Source organism: Aquarana catesbeiana, linkage group LG03, assembly GCF_042186555.1.
Source record: "Aquarana catesbeiana isolate 2022-GZ linkage group LG03, ASM4218655v1, whole genome shotgun sequence".
In the NCBI taxonomy this organism is placed as follows: domain Eukaryota; kingdom Metazoa; phylum Chordata; class Amphibia; order Anura; family Ranidae; genus Aquarana; species Aquarana catesbeiana.
In genome coordinates, this window is record NC_133326.1 from 474,748,554 (window position 1) to 474,771,170 (window position 22,617).

The window sequence follows — 22,617 nt, forward strand, 5'->3', positions numbered from 1 at the left end:
GGCAGCCTGGCATCTGTTCTCTATAAAAAAAAATAAAAAATCTATTTTTAGTGCCTATTGTGAATTTTGAAAATTCACTTCTCCAGTGTGCCTATAACTACAGATATAAATGGGAATTGCTTTAAAGTGCTTTTATTTCTTGTTCAGAATATGTAAAATATTCTGTGCATACTCTGGGAACAGGTTTGCTTTAAGCATAATGTCTACATATGAATAACCCCTGTATGAGGCCAAATCCTAACTGACAATTTTATATCTGCCATTTATATATCTTGTAAAAGTATTAAAAAAGTTACTGTTTCTGTGGGTTGCTAGGAAGGAAATGCCAATTAAAATTAGATTTTCTACTAACACTTTTCGATCCAGTTCTATAAACAGAGTTTTATAAAATCAGACTTAAAAATGTTTACACTGCCAGGCTTCTGCCAAGACAACCATAAAACATTTTAGGAAATATCCCATATGAACACTGACGTGTAATAAGAAATATAGCAAACAAAGGAGACACCTAGTGGCAGCCTGTGGCATTGCAAAAGTATTACAAAATGCACCCAATTTCACAAGGAAATATTCTGTGTTGTCCAATTATACAGGTTTTATATCGCGCCAACAGTTGGTCGCAACGCTTTACAACATGAGGGCAGACAGTACAGTTATGATGCAATTAAAAAAAAAAAAAAACAGGAGAAATCAGAGAGCCCTGCACGTTAGAGCTTACAATCTGAAATCCTTATAAGTATTAGTAGCAATGTGTATTTGCTGTAAGAAAATGTATTGAGACATAAAGTGACAGTAAATATGAAAGTTGACTTATATGAAAAATCTTTTGATGTTCATACAGATTATAAAACATTAAATCTAAACAGGGCAGCATATCCAGGATAAAGTTGTGACTGTAGAGAGACTTTACTGAACACTGCCGACTTTCTGCCAATGGCTCCATAGACTAATGTCATCAACACCCCTTAACCTAAAACGACAGATTATTTCAAACAAGATGCACAGCAAAACTGAAAACTATGAGCCTGTAGAGGGGAGGAGTATAAAACAGCAAAAGAATCGTTTTGTAGGGGTAATTTAAGTACAGAAATACAAATGTGATAAAACCCCCCCCCCCCCCCCCCAAAAAAAAAAAAAAAAAAAACAAAAACAAATCTAGACCCCTTTCACACTGGGGCTGTCCGTGCGTTAGCGGTCAAGCGCCGCTCGTTTTAGCGGCGCTTAAATGGGTTAAAAACACCTGTGTTGCGGTGCTTCCAAATTGCTTTGGAAGTGCTGCCCATTCATTACAATGGACAGGGGTGTTTTGGGAGCCCTGAATACAATGCTCCCAGATCGCGCCAAAGATGCTGCTTGCAGGACTTTTTCGAACGTCCTGCAAGCGCTGCACTCGGGCTTTCACATTAAGACGGCATGGGAGGTAGTTTTCAGGCGCTTTACAGACGCTATTTCCAGTGCTAAAATGCCTGAAAACTGCCTTAATGGCCTTATGTGCTAGCTACCATTGGCAATGGCATCAGTACATTTACAAGATTATAAGAAGTGCTGAAAGAACTGACTAGGCTTATAGTTCGGCATGCTTATGGCCACCCTGATCATTCTTTGATTCCCATTCAGATATGGGTACATTTATATACATATTTGTGAATGGTATTGGTGGTTTTAGGTAAATTTGCACTTAGTTTAGGAGGACACTGCCTAAGGGCAATTTACAGAACTTACACTGGGTGATATCTCTCCATTAGACATCCGGGCTTCGCTCAGACGTCGCTCTTGCTCGAGCTCTTCATTAGCCTGTGTCATAGCACCAGATAGCCATGTGTCAACATCCACTCCGACCTGGCGCAGCAACTCCACCCGGGCATCTGCTTTTACCTTACTGACCTAATGTATAATAAAAAGAAAAATCAAGGACATATACAGTATATTGATAATGTTACAGTGTTAACAACGTACACAGTCTTTTTATTTAGGGGCTTTAGTTTCACAGAACGTTATAGGACAGAACAAAGGTAAAAAGATGCAATATTGATCATCAGTCCTTAACCAGTATCGGACCAGCCGCCGCAGTTTCACTGCGGCAGGTTGGCCCGGCTGCGCAAAATCACGTAACTATGTTCTGCGCATGGCCAGCGAGGGGGGCGTGCCCCCCCCCCGTGACTATTGGATTTGAATAGGAACCGATTAATCGCCAGGCCAATGATACCTGGCCCTGGTGATCGGTCCTGACGAATGAGATCCTTCCCCTGTCTGTAACTGTCTAACAGGGGAACTGATGTCATCTCTCCTCGTGTCAGTTTTTTCCGTTCAAGACCGAAAAGGAGAGAGCATCTAAAAGTGAGTGGCACAACACTACACTAACACCAGGTCACGTAGGCACACAATTCACCCCCCGATCACCCCCTTCACCACCTGTCACTGCGTCACCCAGTACAGCAATCAGATTTTTTTTTTTATCACTGTACTGTGTCATTAGTGACAAAAATCAGTGTTAGGGTAATTAGTCTTGGGCCCAGATAGGTCTAGGGACCCCCCCTCCACAAATAAAAGGTTTAGCCCCTTGATTACTCCATCATCTGTGATCATAGTATAAGCGTCACGGGTGACGCAGTTTAGCTAGTTTTTCTTTTATAGCGTCAGGGCACCTGCCGTATTTTACCCAATAAATGTTTAACCCCCTGATCACCTGGCGGGTGATCAAAGTTAGGTTCTGTCACCCCAGGCAGCATCAGATTAGTGCCAGTACAGCCAACACCCACACACGCACCATACACCTCCCTTAGTAGTATAGTGTCTGAACGGATCAATATCTGAACGCGGGATCAGCCCAGATACCTGCTGGCACCTGCGTTTAGCCCCTCCGCCCAGCCCACCCAAGTGCAGTATCAAGCGATCACTGTCAGTTGCAAAACACATAACTGCAGCGTTAGCAGGGATCAGGCCTGAGACTGCAAACAGTTTTTTTTTTGCCGCGTTTGAAGCAGTCGCTGACAGTCAGGTGCTTTTTTACCTGTGAGTCTCACTACTGTACCAGTAAATTTAGAGACCAAAATGTCAAATCGAAGGTACACTAGTGAAGAGGCCTACATGTTTCTGAGCATGAGATAGTGAAGAGGAAGTCACATCTGTCAGATTCAGGCTCAGAATATGAACCTGTAGACAGCAGCGGCACCCTGACAGATGGCTCTGACAACACAGTTGTGGTCCCTGCCAAGGTCAGGCGTACCAGACCCCGTTCTTTTGCTGTCATTGAGGTGAAAGAACCGCAGGTCCCTCGTATGGAGCAGAGAGCCAGTACTAGCACCGCTATTCCTTCTGTTGAACTGGCAAGCACCAGTCTAGTACATCCTGATCGTACATCCAGCACTGCAGTAACACTTGGTGATGTGGCAAGTCCCATAAGTGCAGTTCAAGCTGGTGAGGTGGCAAGCATGAGTAGTGTCCCGCTGCCACCAAGAAGAAGACAAACACAGGCCCATCTAGCCCAGAGTGCCCTTCCTGTTGCATTCGCCAATCTTAATTGGGAACCCACCACTTCTGCAGCACCCGTACTTCCCCCATTCACTGGCCAACCCGGAATTCAGGTGGAAACAGTTGATTTTACGTCACTTGATTTTTATTTGCCGTTTTTCACTGAAGATCTCTATAGATCTATAGCTGACCCTTGCCAGAGATTGGAAACCAATTACAGTTTTCGAATTTAAGACCTTTATGGACCTATCCCTCCTCATGGGCATAGCTAAAAAGAGTTAGTTGCGGTCATATTGGTCCACTGACCCAATTCACCATATGCCCTTGTTATCTGCCTCCATGGCCAGGACACAATACGAGCAGATTTTGCGGTTCATGCACTTCAATGACAATGAACTGTTGTCCTCGGGGTGACCCTGGATTTGATTGGCTTTACAAAATTCGTAAACTACTTCAACCAACGTTTTGCAGCCTTGTTTACTCCCGATCAAGTTGTCTGCGTTGATGAGTCCTTGATTAAGTTTTCTGGCTGCTTGTCTATCAAACAGTATCTTCCCAGCAAGCGTGCCAGATATGAGGTCAAGATGTATAAGCTCTGTGACAGGGCCACAGGCTATACATATAGTTTTATGGTTTACGAGGGAAGAGGTAGTCACGTAGAGCCGGAGAACTGCCCAGACTACATAGGGAGCGCGCTGGTAAGATAGTATGGGACTTGGTGTCACCCTTATTTGGAAAGGGGTACCACTTGTACGTGGACAATTACACAAGCGTGCCACTTTATTGGAATTGGAGCATGTGGTACCGTGTGATCTAATAACCGGGGCTTCCCCCAACGGCTTGTAGAATCCCGACTTAGACGGAGGGAGAGAGTCTGCTTGAAGCGTAATAATTTGTTAACAGCGAAGTGGAGGGATTCACAGAATGTTTTCGCTCTGTCCTCGCTTCACGCAGACACAGTAGTCCAAATTCCTACAGCGACTGGTGTTGTGGAGAAACCCCTCTGTGTCCACGAATACAACATTAACATGGGAGGGGTGGACCTCAACAATCAGTTGTTGGTGCCATTTCCAATTGTCCATAAGGCCAGACGCTGGTACTAAAAAGTTTGTGTTTATTTCAATTGGCTTTGCTGAACGCTTTTGTGCTATACAAAGCTTCAGGACGGACTGGATCCTTCCTTAATTTCCAGGAAGAGATCGTCAGAGCCCTTCCGTTTACAGACGGTGCTCTTTCCCAACTTCCCAATCCAAACGCAGTGAGCCGGCTGCATGAGAAGAATTTTACTTTTGTCCTCCCTGGTACCCCTACCCAAAGAAACCCCCAAAAAAAGAGGTCATGTCTGCAGCAAATGCGGATTTAGGTGTGACACCCGCTTTTATTATCCCTCCTGTTCTGATCAACCTGGTCTCTGCATTGGTGAATGTTTCAAACGCTATCACACACTAGTGGAGTTTTAGCGTAGGGTACAGCACCACACAGTCCTAGGCACACTAACACAGGGTCTCGAAAGATGTGATGGACATCACATTTTGAGAGACCCCAATCTGCAACGTTCAGTTTAGTTTTTTTACAGTTTTTATAAAAGTGAGGAAAAGAAAAGAAAAAACCACCACACAAAAAAATATAAAATAAAAAAATCCAAAAATAGTTGGTTGTATTTTTCTTCTCTCTATTCTCTCATGTTCGCTCACTATTGTTCTATATCTATTGTTCTCTTTTATTTTTACTATGTTTTATTGTATTTGCTTTGCAGGCATGGTACGTTATACTGTAATGTTTGTTTTATTGTTAACCATCATTTGCTTAGCAGGTATGCCATTCAACTGCAGCACAGGTTTATTTATCTTGACAGCAACAGCGTTTGCTCCCACAATACATAAAGTCGTGACTCCAGCGCTGTCAGAGGTGATTTCACCACCACAGTCGAAGCATGGGGGCAGCAGGGGTTGAGGAGCGATTTGCTCCTAACATTAGGGGCAGATTGCCGAAGGGTTGTATAGAATTAAGTTTACAGCAGTTGGAGCTTGCGGCTTTAACCTAGTGTAAGTCCTATACAGGAAACTCTGCAACTAACGTATTTTTGCTCTGAATTGCTCCCTGCCGTGTTACCAAGTTAAACATGGGGCCAAAAGCAGCTGTAATATATTTTACCATTGTAAAACATGCTTTTTAGTATTGAAATGAATGCCTGTGAATGCTATACTGCTGATGACCTTGCAGCATAGAACGTATATAAATACCTCAGCTTTCCGCACGCTCTCCTTTACTTCCTCCATTTTCAGATCCATGCTGGGCAGCTCATCTTCAGCAGCATTTTTCCTCCTAACTTCCAGTCTTTGCAGAACCTAAAAAAAAGGTATGGTGGAATGTAATTCACCATCTTTTCATCATACAGTAATCTAAGTAAAATGCCCATGTAAGCGAATCACCACCTTACACCAATGGATATCAATGCATGATTTACAGACATTCAGGCACGTGTTAGTAGACCAGTGCTAGTAGGATCTGAGAAGTAAGACTGTCCAATCCATTATTTATCTCACCAGATGATCAGCAGGCCCCATTTACAACCTTTGAAGGCTAGCAACAGACATCACCTGGGAATTGGATGTTTTAGCCCCTGTGGGATATGTCTGTAATCATTGTGGCTTAAACATTCAGGCTGGCAGGTCAAGTGTGTGCATTCGAATATATGTAAAGCCAACCATCCCCTCCTATTTTGCAAACAGTTAGAAATGGTTAGGACCCTGTTTAGTTTTTTTTCCCTGAATTTCCTTAAGGGAGATTTCCCCTTCACTTTCTGTTGCTGAGACAGAGGTGATTGCAAAGGGATATCCCCTCAGGCAGCTGTCAGAAAGGTTTCCCCATTGTAAGATCTCATCTCCTATTCTGAAAACAAATCAGAATGCTGGGCCTTCCATCACTTTCTATCCCTTGTGAAGATCAGTCATGTCCACATAGGCTGGAGAAACCAAAAGCCATACAAATGTCTTCTGAACAGACCTCCATTGGCCAGATCAGTGAATCAGGTTTATAGGTAGTCAAGAATTACTGGATATACATATTTCTTGCAGTCAAGAGGATCGTTTTAAATCAGTTAAATACTGATTGATCCAGCCAAAAATGAATGACTGGAACATTGGGGTCAAGTCTGACCTCACATTAGGTCATTGCCCACCAACTCTTCCCAAACTCCGCATTGCCATTAGAGATCTGCTCCATTTTATGCTCAGCAGCAAGGTTATATGGCCTGGTATTTAAAAACCAAATAATGGGAATCTTTTCATTTTAATTTCTCCAAAATCTTTAGAAGCTTTCAAACATGTATTTAAACTAACAATTTCAGCATCTGCTCTGACTACCCAAAGCTGCCTTCCTGCGCCCTTGGACATTTGAGCTCTAGTGCCTTTCTATACAAGGTCAAAAAACCTCAGAGGCATTAATGGGCGGTTTAGACAAACCACATGAAATCAATACCTGTACTAAAAGAAGCAAAAAAATAAAAATGAAAGGTGAGGTTAACTGGGGAAACCGATATTACACATGGTAAACAGATCTAGCAAATTAAAAAAAACCTGTCTTGCTGGAACAATTCTCCAGTACAAACAAAAAAAGGGGTCATATTAATACATAAAATATGTGAATGCATGAACAAATGGTGCCCAAGGAAGCAAGAGAATAAATTAAAAAATGAATGTATTTAGATTAAAACATGAAATTATACAGTATGTAAACCTAGTAATTATAGCTGAACTCTAGGCAGATTACAGAAAAAAAAGAAGCAGCTCTGCAAGCAGTGTAAACATCTTATTAAGGCTGGGTTCACACTGGTGCGATCACATACATTGCATGTGATTTGCACCGCATGCCTGTCTGTGCAATGCAAATTCAGCCAAACAGCATGGCTGAAAATCACATTCACACCAAAATGGTGCAGGATCCTTTCTGGTACGTACTGGAATCGGATCGCATGGAATTCCTGCACTATTGTACAGTTCGCACTGCGAAACGATTTGGGGGCATCATTAACTTTACATCGACACTCACAGCGGTTCGCAGATGTCAGTGTGAACTGCCTGCGATTTAGGCTTGGTTCACACTACTGCGATACGAGAACCAGTGCGCAACCAGTACGGGTTCCTGTATCGTATAAATTTCGCAGGCAGTTCACACTGCCCTATGCGAACCGCTGCAGGTGTCAATACAAAGGTAATGACACCCCTAGATTGGTTTGCATATTGCAGATATGCAAACTGTCAATTCAGGCAGGAATCGGATCGCATGGGTGTGAACACCCATTAGTTTCGATTCTGGTGCAGACCAAAAAAAAAAAAAAAAAAAAAAAAAAAAAAAAAAAAAGTGTCCAGCACAACTGGTACTAATGCGATGCAAATTCAGCCATACAATCTGTATGGCTGAATTTGCATCGCTCAGACATCGCATGCGATTTGCACAGCAGGTCGGTGCGAATCACATGCAATGTCTGATATCGCAGCAGTGTGAACCCAGCCTTAGGTGCGATGCAGGAACCCGCACAGGAACCACAGGGTTTCCCACATTGCACCAGTGTGAACCCAGCCTTAAATTCTTACAATCTCTGGAGAACAGAGTTGGACTGAGGGGAAGAAGGTGAAATCCATTCATGTGCTTACAAGGATACTGATAACAGAAGGAAGTGACAGATGTCTCACAATTTTGCTCCTTCATTGTCACCCTTTTATACGGGTTCAGATGGACACTACAAATGGCTATTTCAACAGATGTGACATGGTCCACTGTTGTCACCATCAGGAAGCCTGCCCTGAGAAATGCTATGCAGCCATTGGTGGAATGTGTTTATGTAGGCAGAAGTGGTTGCAAAAAGACTGTCAGTGGCACAGAAATGACAAGTGACTTTTTTTAAATAAAAACTAAACACATACCCACTGGCAATCAATGGATACACAGGGCTTTACCAAATTAAATGCAATACAGATTGAGCTAACATTACTTAAAGTGGGAGTCCGGTGACCAATCTTTTTTTTTTTTTTTAGTCATTGAGACACTTTGCTAATCCCAAAATAATACTCACAGTTTGGGAGTAATATTTCTGCCTCTGTCTGTTTCCGTACTGAAGAATAACTTTAAAAATGTGATGCTGGCTGTTTCCATCTTGCTTGTGGGCATGTGAAGCCCACAAGCATTGATTTCCTGGATGCGGTGAATGCTGTTCATTTACAGCTTGTTCACAAGCATGATCATTGTTCCCGCACTGAATCTTGGGTAGCCTGACACTAAGCTCCCAGGAGACAGTGCGGCGCCGTGGAAAGGCAATAAACACGCCTACTCCCATGGGAGGAGAGACAGGAAGTGCCACAATAAAGTATAATATAAAGGTAATTACAGCAAAAAAAAAAAAAATTTTGTGCGGCATTTGAACATCTATGCAATTAACTGAAGGGGGTAAGATGAAGTTAAAAATCTGAGTGGAACCCCGCTTTAAGTAGACTATAGACACCAAAAAAAAAGAAAAAACACACGGAATATAAAAAAAAAAAAAAAAAAAAAAAAAACATTTGTTGTCAAATATTGGTTGAACGTAGACACCAATAGGTGAGTATGCATAACTAGCATCTTGAAATGCTATTGCACAGCGCCTTATGCCACCAGTACATCATAAATGCAGGGCGAGAGCACAGGCTCTTAAAGCCCTGCCATTATTATGTTCAGTCTTCTGGGATAAGAGATGCTGGAAGTCACTCGTTTCAAAGACTGAGGAAATCTTGTGCCAAAATTAAACTACTGTGGGGGCAGCTTTGGATTGAAGGCGAGTATTGCAACCTGAATATCAAATGTTGTGGCTTGTGCAGAGCCAAAAGGTGATGCCACACTGGTCTAAGAAAGTAAGTGGAAATAAGAGTATTAACCCTGCAAACAAAAACTGATCCTTTCGCTACACATGTCTTTAGGCCAATTTCAGCCAAGCAGCGAAATCAACCACAGGTTCAAGCACTGCACAGATGAGTGGTACGTCTCAAATAGCATTACCAATATCAACCATAAATGGCATTTATTACCCATCTTCCTGGTTTATGCCTGTACCATATCTTGTAGGTTTAGGAGTACTCAATGGGAAGTTTACTTGTTGCCATTTGCAAATACCGGACACAATGGAATGCTGTCTGAGCAAGACATAAAAATTTGCATTCATAGTCTATTTGTGTACCTGGGTTATACCACCTCATTTACTGTGTATAACCAGTAGCTATTATACAAAATGTTAATACAATGTCATATTTGAGAGCCTTTTGCAAGACAAGCAAAATTTTTTACAAAATTGTGACTTGATATACAAGCAGTCAATGGCGGTCATCGCGACCGTCGGCCACGAGCATCGGCACCCCCGCAGTGCAGTGGGCGCGTGCCTGCTATCCCGCGAGCCAACGTATAGCTACGATGGTTCGTGGGATCCTGCCGACCTGACGCAGTAAAATGACGGTGGCTGGTCGGCAAGCAGTTAAGTATGTAAACCGTAAAAAAGCAAGGACAGACCATATTGGCCCCATAAAGGATGAGGAAGATCATCTGGTTACAAAGGATGGGGAGATGGCGAAGGTATTGAATTTATTCTTCTCCTCAGTTTTCACAAGGATATCGGGGGGGGGGGGGGGGGATTCAGTAAGCAAAACTGCAGTGTTTATCCTCATGATACATCACAGGAAGCACCTCCATGGTTAACAGAGGACAGAAATAAAATTAGACTTTGGAAACTTAACATTAATAAATCACCGGGACCAGATGGCTTGCACCTGAGGGTACTTAGGGAACTCAGTCAAGTAATTGCCAGACCATTGTTCCCAATTTGTACTGACTGGAATGGACCAGCTGATTGGAGAAAAGCCAATGTAGCACCAATATTTAAAAAGGGCCCAAAATACATCCCTGGGAATTACAGGCCAGTTAGCCGAACATCAATAGTATGCAAGCTCCTGGAGGGGATAAGGAACATGATTTTAGTAATGAGAACGGTATCATTAGCAGTAATCGACATTGATCCATGAAGAATCATTCTTGCCAAACCAATCTATTAACCTTCTATGAGGAGGTGAGTTGCCATCTAAAGGAAGGCCCGTAGGCATGGTGTATCTGAATTTTGCAAAAGCATTCGAGTTCCCCATAAACGTTTACTGTACAAAATAAGGTCCGCTGGCATGGACCATAGGGTGAGTGCTATGGTTGCCACCTCATCCCTTTAAACCCGAACACATATTAATTACACAGGTTCTGTGGGTGATTAAGGTGGTAATTAAACTCACTTGGTGCCTTATCTGCATTTATTTAGCCTCAGAACCTGTGTAATTCAAAGGTGTTCGGGTTTAAAGGGATGAGGTGGCAACTCTAGTGAGTGCATGGATTGAAAGAGGGTGGTGATAAATGGGGAGTACTCGGAATGGTCAGGGGTGGGTAGTGGGGTCCTCCAGGGTTCTGTGCTGGGACCAATCCTATTTAATTTGTTCATAAACGACCTGGCGGATGGGGTAAACAGTTCAATCTCTGTATTTGCAGACAATACTAAGCTAAGCAGGGCAATAAATTCTCTGCAGGAAGTGGAAACCTTGCAAAAAGATCTGAGCAAATTAATGGGGTGGGTAACTACATGACAAATGAGGTTTAATGCAGAAAAATGTAAAATAATGCATTTGGGTGGCAAAAATATGAATGCAATCTATACACTGGGGGAGGGGGCGCCTCTGGGAGAATCCAAGATGGAAAAATACCTGGGGGTCCTAGTAGATGATAGGCTCAGCAATGGCATGCAATGCCAAGCTGTTGCTAAAAAAGCAAACAGAATATTGGCATGCATTTAAAAGGGCATCAACTCTAGAGATAAAATGATAATTCTCCCACTCTACAAGACTCTGGTCCGGCCGCACCTAGAGTATGCTGTCCAGTTCTGGGCACCAGTCCTCAGGAAGGATGTACTGGAAATGGAGCGAGTACAAAGAAGGGCAACAAAGCTAATAAAGGGTCTGGAGGATGTTCGTTATGAGGAAAGGTTGCGAGCACTGAACTTATTCTCTGGAGAAGAGACGCTTGAGAGGGGATATGATTTCAATGTACAATTACTGTTCAACCCCACAATAGGGATAAAACTTTTTTGCGGAAGGGAATTTAACAAGACGCGTGGCCACTCTTTAATATTAGAAGAAAAGGTTTCTTTACTGTAAGTGGCAAATATGTGGGATTCCCTTCCACAGGCGCTGGTATCAGCGGGGAGCATCGATAGTTTCAAAAAACTATTAGATAAGCACCTGAACGACCACAACATACAGGGATATACAATGTAATACTGACATATCACACACATAGGTTGGACTTGATGGACGTTTGTCTTTTTTAACCTCACCGACTATGTAACTATGTAACTATGACGAAAAAATCCTATTTTCTTTTTCATACATCATGGGACTAGGGTTGGGGGAAAAAAATCGATTTAAATCTTGAATCGAGTTGAGAGGTCAGTTTTGGGCACCAGTTCTCAAAAAGGATATTTGGGAACTGGAGAAAGTGCAGAGAAGGGCAACCAAACTGATAAGAGGCATGGGGGAGCTCAGCTATGAGGAAAGATTGGAGGAACTGAATTTGTTCACTCTTGAGAAGAGGAGAATAAGGGGGGATATGATCAACATGTTCAAATATATAAGGGGTCCATATAGTGAACTTGGTGTTGAGTTATTCACTTTACGGTCAACACAGAACAAGGGGGCACTCTTTACGACTGGAGGAAAAGAGATTTCATCTCCAAATATGGAAAGGTTTCTTCACAGTAAGAGCTGTGAAAATGTGGAATAGACTCCCTCCAGAGGTGGTTCTGGCCAGCTCAGTAGATTGCTTTAAGAAAGGCCTGGATACTTTCCCAAATGTACATAATATAACTGGGTACTGACATTTATTAGGTAAAGTTGATCCTGGGAAAATCCGATTGCCTTTTGGGGGATCAGGAAGGAATTTTTTCCCCTGCTGTAGCAAATTGGAACGTGATCTGCTGGGGTTTTTTGCCTTCCTCTGGATCGACTGTGGGTATAGTATTGGGTATATTGGATTGTACGTTTTTTTTTGTTCTGTTTTTTTTTATGGTTGAACTGGATGGACTTGTTTCTTTTTTCAACCTGACTAACTATGTAACTATGATTCAAAATGTAAGCAAATCGATTTTTTTAGATTTTTTTTTTCACTGCGCCGGTCCTGAGGAGCTGCGGGTAGGAGTTTTTAGGTGAGGCCGCAGCTTCGGCCTAGTCCGCGAGGCAGGACGCCGCGGACTAGGCCAAAGCCACGGCCTCGTCTAAAAACTCCTGCCCGTAGCTCCTCAGGACCGGCGCGGTGTCCAAAAGAAAAAAACAAAAAACTCGATTCGAATCGTGAATAGAGTTAAGAAAATCCTCCCAGACCTACATGGAACACAGAGTTGGGCTAATATTCATTACCTACTGGGACATGCCAGAGCAATAGCCTTGAGGGTAGGGAGACACCCTGCCAAACAATAGCCATCAGACCTTATACAGCAGCTGCAGTACACTGCAGCCAAAAGCCGAATCCTTGGCTGCTCGAACATCCACTTGATACAATTTTGAGAACGTATGCACTGAAGACCAGGTAGCAGTCTTACAAAATCGGAGCCACAGATACCTGATGGCGAAAAGCCCAGGAGATTTCTACACCCCTGGTAGAATGAGCTCTAACCCTAAAGGGAGGAGCTTTACGTTTCAGACCATAGGCCTGAATTACCAATTTACAGACCCAATTGGCAATGGAAGCCTTGGAAGCTGCCTGCCCCTTCTTGGGGTTTTTTGGTAAAACAAAAAAAGAAGGAGTCTGATCCTCGGATCTCCGCAGATCTAGCCAAATAAACCTAGACTGCCCACACAACATCCAAGGAATACAGTCTTATGCCGTATGGGGCTGAGAGAAAAAAGGCAAAATAATGTCCTGATTTAAATTAAAGGCTGACACCACTTTTGGCAAAAAGGATGGAACAGGTGGTGGTGAAGGATCAAGTATGGTTCTCTGCACGAAAGGGCTGCCAACTCCAACACCCTTCTAGCTGAGGTGAAGTCTAGCTTGTGTGACAGCAAGTCTAATGGAATTTCCTTGATAGGTTCAAATGGTTGTTTCTGTAACACAGACAGCACCAAGTTCAAGTCCCAAGGACACATAGGTGACCTAATGGGGGGAAGCCAAGGAGTTGCCCCCTGCATAAAGGTTTGGACCAGTGAATGGGAAGCTAAAGGCCTTTGGAAGAATACTGACAGGGCCCAAATCGGACCTCTAATTGTACTCAAAGCCAATCTGATTTCAACAACTGACTGTAGAAAAGAGAGAATTCTCCCAATCACGTATTTCTGAGGATGCAATTTTCTGGTTTCACACCAATATAAAAGTCTTCCAGACCCAATGATGGATTTTCCTAGTGACAGGTTTTTTAGCATTCACTAGGGTAGACACTGCTGACCCCGAGATGCCACGGTCCTTTAACACCCTGGCTTCAATAGCCATGCTGTCAAATTTAGAGACTGTAAATTGGGGTGGAATATAGGACCTTGAGACAGTAGATCGGGGCGACATGGAAGTGTCCATGGCCCGTCTATTGTCAGTCTCACAATCTCCGGGAATCAGGGCTTTCTGGCCAGGATGGTGCCACCAGAATGACTGGAACCCCCTCTCTCCGAATCCTGCGCAACAAGTGTGGAAGGAGAGGGATCGGAGGGAAAGCATAAACCAGCGAGTACTGTCTTCATGGAACTACCAGAGCATCTGCTCCGATTGCCAGAGGATTTCTTGTTAGGGACACAAACTGCTGTAGCTTGTTGTTGAACCTGGATGCCAGTAGGTCGACCTCTGGCCATCCCTAACGCTGGCAAATTCCCTGGACCATTCCCTCGGCAGATCTGCTGGCGGCTGAGATAATCTGCCTTCCAGTTCTCTACTCCCGGGATATGGACTGCCAATAGAATCGGCACATGTCCCTCTGCCCGGGCTAGTATGTGATTCACCTCCTTTAGAGCTGAACGACTCCTGGTACTGCCTTGGTGGTATTTATAGGCCACTGTGGTGGCTTTGTCGGACTGCACCTCGAAAGGACAGTATTGACGCTCCACCGTCCAGGACCGTAGGGTCAGACGTACTGCCTGTAATTCCAGGACATTGATGGGCAGGATCTGTTCTGTCCTTGACCATTTCCCCTGAGCTGTGAGCACCTCTAAGGTCATTCCCCAGCCTGAGAGACTAGTATCTATAGTCAGTACTCACCAACTCTCCTGCAACCACCAGTTTAGGATTAAGCATGCCTGAGGAGATAACATTGGATAATCCAGGGCTTGTCCTCTTTTGTTCCAAGCCAACAAGATGTCTTGTTGTAAAGGCCTGGAATGGAAGTAGGCATAGGGCACTGCCTCAGGATACCATCCTCCCTAGAAGACTCATACAGAGCCATTGGAGGGTTGTCCGGTGCCCCTTATCTGACGCACCTGATCCTTCAGGGCACAGATCCATATGGGTGGCAAAAATACCTTTGCTTGGACCGTATCTAGGATCAGACCTAAATACTTTAGACTGAGCTGGTCTCAAGGTTGACCTTTCGGTATTTATAATCCAGCCTAAGCTTTCCAACTACCGCACTGTGCATGTTATGCTCTGTTCTAGAGCCTGTAGTGAGTGATCTCTGAGCAGGAGGTTGTCCAGATACCCGAGCACCAAGATGCCTTGGGCCCTTAAAAGACCCAGTACTGGTGCTAGGACCTTTGTGAACACCTGGTGAGCTGTAGCAAGCCCGAAGGGTAGAGCCACAAACTGAAAATGACATTCCTCTACTGCAAATCGCAAGAACCTCTGATGAGGCTGAAAGATGGGTACGTGTAAATACGAGTCTTACATCAATGGAGGCTAACAAGTCTCCCATCTGGAGTGAGGCTACTACTGAGCGGACAGACTCCATCCGAAAGGACTGGATCAGTAGATACTGAGTAAAACCCCACGCCCATTTCGGATACAGGAACGTCTACAATCACTCCTTGATGTACTAAATGATATAGCACCTGAAGCAATAAGTCTTTTTGGAAGATCCGAGGGAACGCTGGATCTTAGAAACCTCCAGCTTGTAACCGCGGTATATAGCTGGTGTCCCACTCATCCTGAACTAATGTTCTCATAATGTCTGCAAAGTGCAGCAGCCTTGCTTCCACCCGATAGAGTGGGGGCGTCCCCTCAAAAGGAGGGCTTGGTGCTAGGTTTAGAAGAGTTTTGGACCCAGGGCTTTTTCTGGCCCTGGCCTTGCCCCTGGCTCTTGTGCCCTGTTGGCAGTGGAACTGCCTTGGCACTGAGACACTTGAGGAAGCGGTCCCTGAGGTTATAAACGAGGGACGCCTGATGCTTTTCTACACAGGAGCTAGAGAACTCTTCCCTCCGGAAATATTTTGGATATACTTGTCCAAATGATCAAACGTTCCCTGTGAAAGGGGAAACCTGCCAATAACTTTTTACAAGGAAGCTTGGCTGACCAGTTCTTAAGCCACAAAAGTCTGCGCATATGTACAGACAAGAGAGCCAAACAAGAGACATGCTGTAGTGAATCCTTTAAAGGCGTCAACCACAAAACACAGCTCTCAAGGAATATGTCTCATTTTCAGGCAGATCGTCCCAGTTAGGCCTGTCCATCCATCTGACCTGAACCTTTATGGACTAGCAGATAACTGCTGCAACAGCTTGCTGACTAGCTGAACTGGCCAAAGAAAAGGAAGCTTTTAATAAGGACTCCAATTTCTTGTCAACAGGGTCTTTCAAGCCCTGTGCGTTATCTACCGGACAAGTTACGTTCTTGTTTAAGAGACTGCTGCATCTACGGCTGGCATGTTCCATTTTTAACAAACTTTTGATCCATGGGATATAAAAAGGGAAAACCTCTTAAGAGGAACAAAAATCCCGTCAGGGTGTTCCGAATCAGCATACACCACCTGTTCCAACAGAGGGTGTAAGGGGAAAGCCTGTGCGGCCTGTAGAGGCCTCAGGGACCCCAAAGAGGACCAGGGGGCCGCAGTAACCTCTGTAAGAGGCAACTTAAAGGCAGAACAAACCATCTCAGTAAAAAATGATTAAAAGCCTCTGCGACTGAGAGGCAGACATCAACTGGGTATCTTGTCCAGATTGCTCGGAAGCAGACTCACCTGCCAGGCCCGCCACAGAATCCTGAGCTTTTAGCTCTTCCTCAACCCCTTCCTGCTCCAAACTAGGAGGCTCCGGGGAGGGGGATCTGTCACGCTTCTTGCCAACCTGCGGGATGGAGGCAATCAAGCCAGCAATCCTGTGCTCTAACCCGGCTAGGGCCGAGGACAGTTCATCCTTGTTGATAAAGGGTGAAGCAGCAGCGTTGACTGAAGGCACTATACCAGATAGGCGCAGCAGTTCAGATTGCCCAGAAGCCTCTGGTCGTTCAGGGGATACAACACTAGGGATATGACTAGGTCCATCAGGAACTACTGACGACATAGGTGTGCCCTTCCCTGTACTGTTAGTCACACTCTTTTTTGAAGACATTTACTAGCCACAAAAAAAAAAAAAAAAAAAAAAAAAAAAAAAAGTACCTGGGTGTAGTATTAACACACCTCAGAAGGGGAGACCCTCACCAAGCCCCTATGCAACAATCCTGCCAAGCACCTTTAGCCTGACAAGCAACACCTGGTAACTCACGTGACCCGGGTAAGGATAAATGAACCGCTGCAAATGCCTGGTTCAGAGCCTGCTCTGTGTCCCACAGCCGCCTTCTGGAAGCACTGCATGCTTGGCATACACAACTTAAATAAGCTGGCTGTGCGCAGTCCTGGCAAACGGGCGTGGCTGTATTCGCGTACAACAAATCTTTGTGCGCCCAGATAAAGGCTACAGGGCATTTTCGGCGAAGCCACGTGCGCCATGGCTGCCAAACTTCTGAGCACAGCGGCGCTCTTGCGAATGCACATGCGAACCAAGACGAAATGGCGCACCATCGTGTGCCACCATACAGGTAAAAAACGAACAGCCAGACACAAGCGAAAAAGGTACACTTTGCAAACACCCACAGCTAGGCGAAACTCCCCCATATGGTCACCGCACACAGGTGTCCAGCCTTTAGCTAGCTTGACTGATTGTTATAATCACTGGGGCACCTCACAATAAGTAAAGGGGTTTCACTTAGCCGTCCAGGCGCATGGCAGTTTAGTAAACTAAGAGCCCAATCTTCTCCCATCACGGCGGGTTCCTGTCACTTGAGGACCTTCAAGGACTGGGTACCCTTTTCATGTTTAGGGTCCACTCCCTTGGACCTGTACAGCACCCTGCAGGAATGCCTTAGCGCTGTGGTGTCTAGAATTCCACTTCGCAAGGTCCAGCGTCCGAAGGCCAATTTACAGACAAAATCTTGCAGGATCTTGAGTCTTCTTAGACCAAAGAAGCTCGGGTACCATTTATCTAAGCATATAAAGCCTGTGTCAAACGGATCCGATCAGTCAATCTCTTGATTCATTTAAGAACAATTTGTGGGACTAGAGACCTGGAGCTCAGAGTGCAAACAACTGAAGTACTTCCTGTATGGGAAGGGTTATATAGGGGGTCACTTCCTGTCTAAAGACCTTTGGTCTACCAGTGTCCATTTACCTGGAGATGAAGTATAACCCAGTAGGTAATTATTAACCTGTGTCCCATGATGTAAGAAAAAGAAAACAAAAAACTTCAAAAAAGAAATATACAAGTACACGGTGGTCCAAATTATGGTATTTAAGGTTGGTTCATTTTATTATTCAACATTATACCGAGGCACCCTGCATTTCTATGGCCACAAACCTGTATTGTCACTCTTGATTTAGTCCAATTAATTTTGGTGTGGGTGATCTATTTGGTACAATAGAATACGGATGTTTACAACCTGCACTGATGTGTAAGCGGAGTAGTATAGAGAATGCAGGATATGTGTTTTTAAATTACTTTACGATTTAGAGTTTGCATTTTGTACTTTGTCAGCCAAATGGCTTCTATACCTAATAAAGCGTTCTTACTACATACTACATTTGTAATTTTTTTTTTTTTAAGGAGGTTTGTGTCTGTGGAAAAAATTATGATGAGCAAGCACCCAGCATGCAAAATATTAGTTTTTTTATGCCGGATTGTTCATGCACCTTATATGTTTTAATAAACCTCTGATCAAGGAGTATCTAGGACTCATGTGATGCACTTTTTGGAGCAACAGAACCAGGCAAGGTACAGCACCACTGTTTTACTTCTGCTGAGTGAATGGAAAAAAGTTTCCCTTGCAGCAGGAATGCAATAAGAATGTAAAAATCTTCAATACAAGGTAGACTGATACCCAAAGCAAACTAATACCTAAACTCAGATGGCACAACATGTACCCCAAACATCCATGCAAGTATAACCAAACAAAACCCTTAACATTGAACAAGCTGACTTTAATTGAGAAAAGCCAGAGAAAAAGCACGTCTTAAAAATGAACTTTAATGAAAATCATGCCCACAGACTAACCCTTTCGCCATGGGTTTTCAGTTTATAATCTCTTGCTGCTCGACTTGTCCATCTTCGTGCCTCTTTATCCAATACATTCTCTGCCTCTGGACCTTTAATAAGGGTTTCTAGCTTTGATACCTGTCAAATATACATAGAGGAAAGCAATTAAATGGTTACAGCAAACCCTTCAAAAGAATATCGCTGAGATGAGGCAAAGGTTCCATCTGAAAAACCTCATGACAAAAAGATATGTAATAAATGTCATCCCAATATTAAAATATTATATACAAGCACCAGGTTTATGGTGAGAGATGGCAGTGCTGCAACAAGCCTTTTACATAGGTATCAGTGTATACCCATAAATTTCAGACAGGCCTTAGGTTCCCAAACCAATTTTCTTGTTCAGATAATGTAATGTCTATGGATCACGTGGAGATTATGCTGGCTGAGGCCTGTCATAGGTGAAGGAATCGGTCATTGGGTAAACCAGCTTGGATGTGTGTTTTATCATTACCACCATAATTAAAGCACTGGCTGAGGTAATGTCAGGTTGGTTTGTGCTTGCACATCTGACCTTCCTTAAAGTGTTACTAAACCCACAAAAGTAAAATATGTCCATATGGGCAGAATTGCATGCTTGTTATACGTACTGTGGAACTTAAGTGGTTAATTCTCTGTATTGTGTAAAAAGGCTCTGATCCTGTATGGACAGATCCTCCCCCTCCTACAGGGTCTCTTGGCAAGGCCAGATAAGGCACAGTGAGAGTAGTCTGGCTGCACATGCTCATTTTGCTCTTTATTGCTTGAGAGAACATTTCCTTGTTGATCAGAGCTAGCCAGGTCACATATTGACATCACACATGTGGGCATGTATACAGATCCTAAATGACAGCCCATTCCCTCCCTCCTTCATGCCCAGTAACTAAAACAGAACACAGTGGTTGGGATGTCACATCTTGATTGATGGATAAACCGCCTCCCATAACAGCATGAGGACACAGGCTATCTAGTGGAAAGCTCCTCCTACCTGAACACATAGCACCTGGGCAGACCCTGCAGTTTATCATGCGACTGGTATACAAATCATCCAAAAAGGTAAATAGTGGCAGTATTTTAATGCAAAAAAGATTTAAAAGCTGTGGGTACTGTGGGGGGCAGAGGAACAATTTTCATATTACTTGGTTTAGTAACACTTAAACGGCAAGTCAGTATCACCATAGACATTAAACTCCTTTTGACTTGCATTCCCATAGACTTGTAGTGGAATGGAAAACCTGCTTGAAGCAAAAATAAAGCCCGTTGACACAGGCCCTTATTGTGGTGAAGGCCCACAGTAACAGAAAAGGCCCCTATTAGGGGTTACTCATAGTAAGAGACAGGGTTCTCATCTTGCCCTGCATTTCATAGACAAAAGTGGATTATGGAGCTTCATACATAACAGAAGCATCAATTAAAACACTCTACAAGACAGCTGTTAAATTATTTCTACTCTGGTCACCCCTTCCATCATTCTTTACGCCAACAACCACACATCTCATGCAGGTCAGTGCTTTCTTCCCCCACACTAGGGAGATTTCCCCTTTTCTTGTCCTTGGGATGCACTACCACTCAGAGCAAAGGATAATTGGGATTTAAAACTGAAGAAAATTACTCTCTAGGGGTGTATTTATAAAAGTAGTAAATTTGATATTCACCAAGTATTTACAGCAGGTAAAACTTCCTGTTGCATCGGCTATAATTTATAGAGAATTACTGACCACCTGTAAATATTTGGTGAAGATCACATTCTCAGTTTTCTAAATATACCCCAAAGCATTAGGGATCAATAAATCCTTGTTTGTCCCAATATAAAGGGAACCTGTATCTTGCAGAAAACAATGCTGCTCTCGAGGTAGGAAGGAGAGGATATTGATTTTGTGATTATAAATTTGAGTCAGTGGTAACAGGCCAATACTAAATTTTCCTAATTTCTGAAAAGTTTTTCAATGTTTTATGTGGACACTCCCAGAGGATACGATACAGTGATTCCACCATGTCACATTTACACCAACACCCTTAAAAATGGCTATAACTTGTGGAGCGAGTTATTGTGTCATTTTTTGGTTCAATTCCCATAATTAAGTACAGCGCGTGGCTTTATATATGGAAGCGAGGGCATTTTCCCATTGGTGGGTAGAGTAGTAGTAGCTTAGATCTTCCTCCTCTGAAAGAAAAGTTGAGCACTGGGATTAAAGCGGAGGTCCGCCCACCCCTGCAAAAATTAAATACCAGCAGCTACACATACTGCAGCTGCTGACTTTTAATAGGACACTTACCTATCCTGTAGTCCAGCGATGTCGGCACCGAAGCTGATGTTTTCATCAGCTGTTGGGTGCTGCCACTGCCGGTAAGGGAACCCGGTAGCGAAGCATTACGGCTTCACACCGGGTCCCTACCACGCATGTGCGAGGCACCGCTGTGGTCTCCTACTGGCCCGGTGGCAGGGGAAGGAGGGGGGAGTCGAGCTGCTGACGTAATGTGCCACGGCCCGGTCTCCCAGAAGTGGCACGGGAGGAGGGAGGGGGGGGGGGGGGAGAGAGACAAATGAGCAGAAGTTCCACTTTTGGATGGAACCCCTCTTTAACCATGGGAGTCCGTGTGTACACCTTTACCGTGATGCCTTCCACAGCAAAATTCCACATACCTTGTCTGTCCCAGCAGGGTGAAACTGCTGAATAGGTACCAGGGAGAACAAATTGGTGTCTTTCAGAAAAAGCTGTAAATTCTGTTGACGAGAAACCTGAGTAAGAAAGAGGGAGAGCGTTACATGCATAGATTAAACAGGAATCCGCTTTGCTAGTAAAAAAATAAAAAATGTGCCTTTACCCAGAAGGTGGCATTTATTCTGAGGGGTTATAGGCAACCTGCCACAAAGCCAATTACCAATCTCTGAAGACTGTGAATGCAGCCTTTTGTAGCTTCCAGGCAGCATGCCAATGCCTTACTACATTCAATCAGAAAATTGGATTTTTATAACAGCTTACCTGTAAAATCTTTTTGGAGTACATCATGGGACACAGAGCCATAGTATTAACTTAACGGGTATATAGGCACCTTTAGGTGATGGACACTGGTATACCCAATACAGGAAGTTCACTCCCTATATAACCCCTCGTACCTCAGTTTTTGTAGCAAAGCAATATACCTAAACCCCAAAAAAGAGGGGAGGGACCTCTGAGTCCCATGATGTACTCCAAGAAAAGGATTTTACAGGTAAGCCGTTATAAAAAAAAAACTATTTTCTTTATCGTATATCATTGGACACAGAGCCATAGTATTAACTTAATGGGACGTCCCATAGCAATGGTATTTGAGGGGAGGGAGAGACAACCTGTAGGGCACCCCCAGACTTGATGACTTATACTGCTGCCTGCACCACACTGCGCCCGAAGGCGATATCCTCATGCCAAAGATATTAAGAGTGCTATCGCGCTACTATGGATAAGTGAGCAAAATAAGTGTGTGATATAAATATATATGATTATTATGTGAAGCAAAATCTATAGTGTAACACAAAACACTCAGCAGTTAAAATTAAAGTGATTTTGCGCAAATCGTGATAAATTCAAAATATGAACTTCA

General features: G+C 43.8%; 1 protein-coding gene across 5 annotated transcripts in view; it reads right to left on the reverse strand.

The window, feature by feature from the left end:
• The window catches only part of FCHSD1 (FCH and double SH3 domains 1), a 194,415-nt gene that overhangs the window by 26,618 nt on the left and 145,180 nt on the right, over window positions 1-22,617 (reverse strand). For all 5 annotated transcript variants that reach the window (XM_073621022.1, XM_073621021.1, XM_073621024.1 and 2 more), the window contains 4 exons: window positions 21,680-21,775; window positions 19,015-19,134; window positions 5,715-5,819; window positions 1,723-1,884 (listed from right to left, as the gene is read on the reverse strand). In XM_073621022.1, the coding sequence (XP_073477123.1) occupies window positions 1,723-1,884; window positions 5,715-5,819; window positions 19,015-19,134; window positions 21,680-21,775 (483 nt within the window). The remainder of the gene's footprint in view (window positions 1-1,722; window positions 1,885-5,714; window positions 5,820-19,014; window positions 19,135-21,679; window positions 21,776-22,617) is intronic.